The sequence below is a fragment of the Neoarius graeffei genome, chromosome 20 (genome assembly GCF_027579695.1).
Source record: "Neoarius graeffei isolate fNeoGra1 chromosome 20, fNeoGra1.pri, whole genome shotgun sequence".
NCBI lineage: Eukaryota > Metazoa > Chordata > Actinopteri > Siluriformes > Ariidae > Neoarius > Neoarius graeffei.
Genome location: NC_083588.1, coordinates 20,428,746 through 20,436,638, shown reverse-complemented (window position 1 = coordinate 20,436,638; position 7,893 = coordinate 20,428,746). Strand labels below are relative to the sequence as shown.

The window sequence follows — 7,893 nt, the reverse complement described above, 5'->3', positions numbered from 1 at the left end:
GCAGTGTGATGGTATGTCTACTTTTAGATTGTGTTAGCTGATCAATGAACACACTCGTCACTCGATGAGTTTCACGTCTTTATGATGGATACTTAAATGTGTGTTAGGTATTATTGTTGCAGTCTAAGCAGTCATTGTAGCAGCTAGATGAGCGAGAACCGAAAGGGTCTGTGCCATAAACTGTTATTTCTGTACGGCGTTGCTAATGTGTCGTTACTGTTGTTATTTCTCCCTCTGCTTGCCCTGTAAATGCCCTACGTCGCTGGATAGCGAAGGTGTTTTCTGCATCTCGCTCCTTTTTCTTGTATGTTCTCCGTTTGTCGCCTTCCTCGCATTCAAACCAATTCGAGCCGAAGTCCGCTACATGTCCAAAATGGTGGTCGCGTTTACGAAGGTCACGTGACTGAAAAGGGCCTATAGTCATGAGCTTTGGGTAGTGACTGAAAGGATGAGATTGTGGATACAAGTGGCTGAAATGAGCTTTCTCCATAGGGTGGCTGGGCTCACCTTTAGAGATAGAGTGAGGAGCTCAGACATCCGGAGTGATCTCGGAGTAGAGCCGCTGCTCCTTCATGTCAAAAGGAGTCAGCTGAGGTGGTTCGGGCATCTGATTAGGATGCCTCCTGGGTGCCTTCTTTTGGAGGTTTTCTGGGCATGTCCAACTGGGAGGAGACCTCGGGGTAGACCCAGAACACGCTGGAGAGATTATATATCTCATCTGGCCTGGGAGCGCCTTGGGATCCCCCAGGAGGAGGTGGAAAGTGTTGCTGGAAAGAGGGATGTCTGGAATACCCTGCTTAGCCTGCTGCCACCGCGACCTGACTTCGGATAAGCGGAAGAAAATGGATGGATGGATGGATGGATGGATGGATGGATGGATGGATGGAAGGATGGATGGATGGATGGGTGGATGGATGGAGTTAATACAGTTATTGCTGGTCAGTTTAATGGAAGTTCCAGCCATCCATTATTTCTAACCGCTTATCCTGTTCAGGGTCACAGGCAAGCTGCGGAGCCTATCCCAGCTGACTATGGGTGAGAGGTGGGGTACACCCTGGACAAGTCGCCAGGTCATCGCAGGGCTGACACATACAGACACACAACCATTCACACTCATAACTACGGCCAATTTAGAGCCACCAATTAGCCTAACCTGCATGTCTTTGGACTGTGGGGGAAACCGGAGCACCCGGAGGAAACCCATGCAGACACGGGAAGAACATGCAAACTCCACACAGAAAGGCCCCTGTTGGCCCTGCTAACTACTACACCACCATGCCACCCAGTTTAATAGAAGTTGTCTCTAAATATTTATCGAACATTTGGAAGGTACATTAAGCCTGATTGTCACCAAAGGCAGATGACACAAATATCTAAAGGTGAACAGCTATGCGTAAGTGCTCTGTTGTTTTGCTCTCCAATCCTTACTACACTGCCCCCCCCCATCCTGACTGAGGCTTGTTTCACTTTGTTTTGTTACTTCTATTCTCCTCCAGAGTCCAAGAGCTTGATTTCTTTGCTCTTTCCCTATTTCTCGTGGGGTCTTAAAAACAAAACAAAACCAAAAAAAAAGAAAAAAGACCACACATTGGGTCCGGAGGGGGCCAACGTCTGTGTGGAATAATAATGGAGTCCTCCTGGGAAACATGCCCTCTCAGAGGCCAGTCTGACAGCAAAGAAAAATTTGGTCTCGTTTCCGATCCCTCACAGGAACATTTATCAGTCCACTCCCACTGTTCGGCAGGTTGTGTGTGGCCACTATTGCATTCATTCACAATATATGGGTTAGGATGCTACTAAATTTACTCAACACATTTATTGCTCTTATTACTAAGCAATTCCTTAGACATTACTTGACGTTTTAGTGTTCATGACCAGCTCACTTATCAGCTATATTGAAAATTAAAACTAGGCTCATGGCTTTACCTTTTAACCTCTTTGGTTGAGGTCAGATGTTGTTATGGCTTACTAGTTTTGATGTAATTTCCTGGTGGGCTGCATGGTGTCATGAGGCATGTAAGGTCATTATGCCTTTGATGAAGGATGTAGACACCAGCGCTGTGTGCTTGCAGTCAAGTGCACTGTAGGAGTGTTTTGCTGGATGTTGAGAGAACAGCCACGATTCTGAATAACACAGAGGCCTACTCCTTCCTCACAAATATGTGGTGATGACTTTATCAGATGCATCCCACAATGCATCAGCTGCCATATCCCTCATAGCTACATTTTTTCATATTTTGTACTGAAAGTTTAAAGTCATGCGTAAGCTAGGTTGCAGTGCATTAAAAGATTTGGGACTGGACAAATGTCTGATGGCAGATGGAGAATTTGGTCTACTATTCCTCCCTTCTATGGTTTCTTGGACCTCTATCACCATTATAGCCTACCCAGGGTGTGGTTTTGTCTGGCCAAGGAATTAAAAGCCTTTTAAGGACTAGTGTCTATTTCTTTCTCTCTCATTCTACCTCCTTAGATGCCACATTTTTATATGAGAACTATGATGTTCGAAAAGTTCGGTCCCGGTCCCGCTCCAATCCCAATTTCAAGCCTTTCCAAATCAAACTTTGATAGTGTTTGTACAATCTGTGATTTATCGAGCTTTTTGTGATTCCATTATCTGAGACCTTGCAATGAATAAACAACATCCTGCTGTTCATTTATTGCTTTAAGCGGTGGGGTATTGGTGTCAAGGAAAGCTCAGCCTTATTCATTATGAAAATAGTGCTCAGTAGTGGACTGTGAGCTCATGGTCTGAGATCCTCGTCTCACACCAAATGCTTGTTTAAAGCATCTGTGCTTTTTATGCATCTTGGATGGATTCTGGGTTGAGATTATGTTGTTTTAAAGATTATGTTGCCCATATATAAGCTTTAAACAAAAGAATCAGCTGATGATTTGACTTTTCTGTTTGGTCTGGATGTTACTAGATTTCTTCTTTGCTTTTGAGAGTCTACTCATAATTCGTAGTGCTTATGATATAGTCTGAGGTGTGAAAATGAGAAGGCAGATTATATGTTAAAATTAAGGAATAACAACTTTTCATAATAATAATAATAATAATAATAATAATAATACTTGCCTTAAGGTCAAATTCATTTATTTATTTATTTATTTATTTATTTATTTATCCCCCCCCCCAAAAAAAAGCTAAATGGCAAAAAATTTCCCATAGCAAACATTCTGGATTTATTTTCTATATATTTCCTTTTTATTGCAAATGGTATGATACAAAAGATAAGCTTTTCTTTAGACAATGGCGTTTTCCAAAAATCATTGCATTAAAGAATGTCACGAGATCTAAAATATGCAAAAAAAAAAGAATAAGGAATAAAACTTTAACAAAAAAGGTATGCTGGTGATTCATTAAAGAAGCGTGTCTTTACAATGTGGCCGAAGCCTCCAGTAATCCACATTTGTTAGAATTAATTGGAAAAAAAAGCTTCCAGTTGTTTCTCTTTTGATCAAGTTTTATCACAATTATAAGATATCTGTACACAACTAATTCAAAACATTTAAATGGAAACATTTACAAATGATAAATAAAAACAGGACGGTTAAAATTTGCACTGCAACTAAACTGATCCCGGGAGCAGAGGGGATTTCATCTCAAATTAGTCAGACAAAAAAAAATTCCCAAATGCAAATAATTATTACTTTTCAAATAAACTTATTACTAATTAATAAATTAAAGCGGTCAAGACTTTATGGGGTGGCAGATGAATGAATGAGCAAATGATCAATAGAGACCTCTAGGGAAGTCTCAGGTCAAAGGGCACTTCCTGGTTCTCCTCAGACGTGAAGAGCGAGATAAGCGATGGCTGTTGAGGCACTGTGGATTTCTACACTGCTTAACCAGGCACTGATGACGCGCATGAGGCACATGTGTGTCTCGGCTAAAACGAAGGCCTCACGTAACTAAATGGCACTTGGTATGGCATTGCCAGTGCAATGACTGCAGATATTCTAAAACACGGACAGGAAACAAAGATTTTCCAACAATTTCGTGTCGGCTTTGCCCAATTCTAAAAGAGCACGGGAAGCTTAGTGAAAAGTGTACAGAGCAACAAGAAGGGAAGTGTTGACTTTACAAAAATACATTGGTGAGAAGTAAAGACCTCTCGCATCTTCTGTAAATGTACAAAACCCCCAGAAAACAACCTGAAAACAACAAAAAGAGATAATACATACACAGTACATACTAACAAATATTTATAATGAATATGTCCTCACAGAGGATTCCTCTCTTTTCAAACGAGTTTCTTTTTCATCATAACTAGAAAAATATAGTCGCAACTCAGAGCTTTTAAAAAGGCACTGTCGGGAGCCGTTTGATATTTTCATTACTTATAAAAAAAAACAAACAAACAAAAAAAAACATTAGTCCTGCTTGTTTTGTTGGTTTTCTGTGTTCGCTGGTGCAGGGAGTGGACAGCAGGTCCTTTGAGGCCTCTGCGTATGAGCAATGTCTTATGAATCGGGTGGCGCTAATAATTTAGTCTGTGTTCTTGCCTCTCTCACTCTCTTATTCTCATTTTTACTGTCATTTAAGGCCGGGAGAGCTGGGTATAGACTGGCTGCTGCTCCCATTGTGGACTGTGGGTCTGAGGCACATTTGGAACACCGCTAGCATCAGCGACAGGAGTATACATGGGCCTCTGGGCAGGACTCATGTAGCTAAATGTGGAATAGAGGCCTGAACCCTGGTTGTAGTAGGAGGCAGCACCGCCCTGGTGGTCGCTGTAATCATACTGCGTGCGAGCAATGGATGGGTACGTGGAGGTGGTGGCAGTGTAATGCTGTAGGTTGAAGGAACCGTATGCCACATGCTGGGGTGAACCCTGGCTCTGCTCGCTGTAGTGGCTCGGGCTGAGCTGTTCTGTCTTGATGTGTGCTGGGCGCTGCTGGGCCTGGCCCTGCTCGCCAGCTGTGCCAAGCGGGGTTAGAGAGTGTTGCTGAGGCTGCTGCTGAGGCTGCTGTTTGCCCATCCAGCCATGCCCGCTGGTGCCTGCCGGCTGGCCCATACCATACCCAGAGGAGTAGGCCTGGGCCCCATGCGTCGGCAAGTACTGGTCAAACTCGTTCACATCGAATGCCTCCATGTTGGAGATGACATCGCTGCTCAGCTCACCAATGTCCACATCACGGAAGTCAATGTTGAGCTGGCGGCCTGGGCCTTCGGGAAGTGAACGGCCCTCTCGCTTCAGGTCCGGTTTCACACTCGGAACGTCTGTTTTGGGAGTCGTAGGGGGAGTCGGAGGGCCCTGAGACTGACCTGCTTTTAAGGAAGAAAAGAAAGGGGTTAATCACCAAGCCCTTTTGTTCTGTATGATACTAGAGTACAAATGACAATCTGCAGAGAAATGAAGAAACTGCTGACAGGATCTTGTTGGCCTTCAAGATTAGTTGCAATCATACCAGCATTTAACATTTTCACTAAAGATTTTTGAGCAACGACAAACCAGTGGAGTAAAGAGAATTAGAACATTTTGAATCACCCTTCTGTAATCTTGAACAGCTTTATTTTATTTACAGCTGGCCAATGTTTTAAAAGGGTGATCATCATAATATAAACAAGCTTCATTTGGTTCTAATCTTTATACATAAACATGACTGTGAAACAGCACAACTTCAATTGATACCAAGCATCGACAATCCTTTCGAACATTTTAGGAAACAAGAGCATATACAGATGTTTCGGATAAATATCAGTCAAATTCATACTATATCTGAAAGCCAGTTTGTGTTTTAATGAAATGAAAAGTCAGCGTTTTAAAGTCGGTGTCTTAGCATCACAGTGCCCTTGCTTCAGGATGAATGGAATGATCCATTGATCTGATTTTCAAGTGAAAAATCTGAACTAACATTAACATTAACTAACTAACATTTAAAAAGAGTGGTGAGCTGCTGCTGTTTTTATGGATGGCTATTGAAACACAATGTTGTTAATATAGCTATAACACATCATGCTTCATGTATAAGCTATATGTTTGTATGTATATAAATAAACATTACTACAGTAGAATGACTGGACGTGATGTGGATGTGTGCATGTGTTGGAAAGGTGTGTCACGGCTGTTTTTGTTTATTACTCACCTGAGTGGTCTCCAGGAGAGTGAACCTCACCCATACTGGAAGCCGGCGAGTCGGCTCTCTGCAGGGCTTTAAAAATGGCATTGGGGGAAATGTGCGTGTGCTCGGTATCCTCAGTGTCACCCTGGCCACTCTTCACACTTTTCCGCCGCCGTGGCTGGTATTTGTAGTCCGGATGATCTTTCTTATGCTGAACTCGCAACCTCTCAGCCTCTTCCACAAACGGACGCTTCTCCCCTTCATTCAGCAACCTGAAAAGAAAGATAAGTAAGTAAACCATTCAGTCAGTTTTCTTCTTCTTAGTCTTTCTTTCATTTTTGTTTTGCAGATTATTGTTGTGCATGCTACTTTCAAGACATGACATAGAAAAGTTGATGTTAATAATAATAATAATAATAATAATAATAATAATAATAAGGACGAAAGGCCCAAAGAGGAATTATGTCGTAGTGATGTCTGTCCGTCCCAGGAAGGGTACTCACCTTTTCACATCAGCTCCACTCACAATTTTTGGAGGAATTTCATTAAACTTGACAGGATTCTTTGTTACATGTCTGCATATTGCAATTTCGTTCAATTCAGTTGCATTCTGCCAGAGTTATGGCATAGTTGCCAGTGGGGGATATTGTGCTCTCAGAGCACTCTTGTGCTTTATTGTATTGTGCTTTAATAAATAAATTATCCTAATCATTTCACTTTTGAAATTTTTTTTTGCCTATGAATGCACAGGATTAATTTATTTATGAGCTGACGACTGAAATATGAGTAATAGGCAAATGATAATAATAATAACAATATAATAACACTATAATAACAACGAGAACTAATAATAACACTAGTTTATTATTGCCGACACTATGAAGTCGTTCCTTAAGATTCATTCACATGCAAATGAAGGTGCAATGCATAAGAAAAGCTCACCGCCAGAGTTTGCCCAGGGTTTTGCTGAGTTCTGCGTTATGAAGGTGAGGGTACTGATCGGCCAGCTTTCTGCGCGCCGCCTGCGCCCACACCATAAACGCGTTCATGGGCCTCTTCACGTGCGGCTTGCTCTTCCCCGAGCCGTTCACGCGCACCGGCATGGGCACGAGCGTCCAGTCGTAGCCTTTGAGCACCTGGGAAACGGCGTCGCGGATGCACACGGGGAACTTGCCCTCATCCTCTTCGTCCTTTTTGAGGCGATTCTCGGACGGCGGTCGCGTGTTCTCGGTGTCGGAGCTCGAGCCGGATGGACACGGAGAAGCTGCAGAGTCTTCCGACATGCTCGGACTCGGCGCGTCGGAGAGACATTTGTCCTGCTCGTCGGTCATCTTCACGTACGACTCGAGGAGATTCATGCGAGAAAGAAAAAGTAAATGGAAGATGAAAAGTTTTAGGACGGAAAAAAAATCCTGCACTGAACGTGCAAAAAAAAGGGAGGGAGGGAGGAAGGGAAAGTCGTAGGGTAGTTGGAGTTTGCTGTCGAATTTGATCACAAGTCCATCAGAGCGCGTGATCAGGTCCGAAACTTTGTTCGAGCTTGGAGCTGTGATTAGTGTCGAATCCCGCTGAACTCGGGGTTTGGTCTCGGACTGAAGTGTTGGAGATGTACTGAACACACTCCCTCATGCTGCTCAGGATTTTATAGAGTCGCAGTAGAGAGAGGCGGAGACCGAACATGATCCCTACTGTTCCTCTCTCTCTCTCTCTCTCTCTCTCTCTGTGCGTTGAAGTTGAACAATTTTGTACACGCATTGCTTAATGTAATAATCCCTCCCTGTGCTATACACACTATCTGTCTCGTGCACGCGCTATGATTTTGAC

General features: G+C 43.1%; 1 protein-coding gene across 2 annotated transcripts; it reads right to left on the bottom strand.

Moving 5' to 3' along the window:
• Positions 1-3,185: 3,185 nt before the first annotated feature.
• LOC132868483 (transcription factor Sox-9-A-like) lies at positions 3,186-7,684 on the bottom strand. 2 transcript variants are annotated; one of them, XM_060901394.1, is made up of 3 exons: positions 7,012-7,684; positions 6,094-6,341; positions 3,186-5,275 (listed from the first exon to the last, which is right to left on the bottom strand). In XM_060901394.1, exons 1-3 carry the CDS (start codon positions 7,425-7,427, stop codon positions 4,545-4,547), a joined length of 1,395 nt encoding a protein of 464 aa, XP_060757377.1. In that variant the 5' UTR covers positions 7,428-7,684; the 3' UTR covers positions 3,186-4,544. The 2 variants fall into 2 exon arrangements, with proteins under 2 accessions (XP_060757377.1, XP_060757378.1); XM_060901395.1 differs by having other exon boundaries at positions 3,186-5,272.
• Positions 7,685-7,893: the final 209 nt, after the last annotated feature.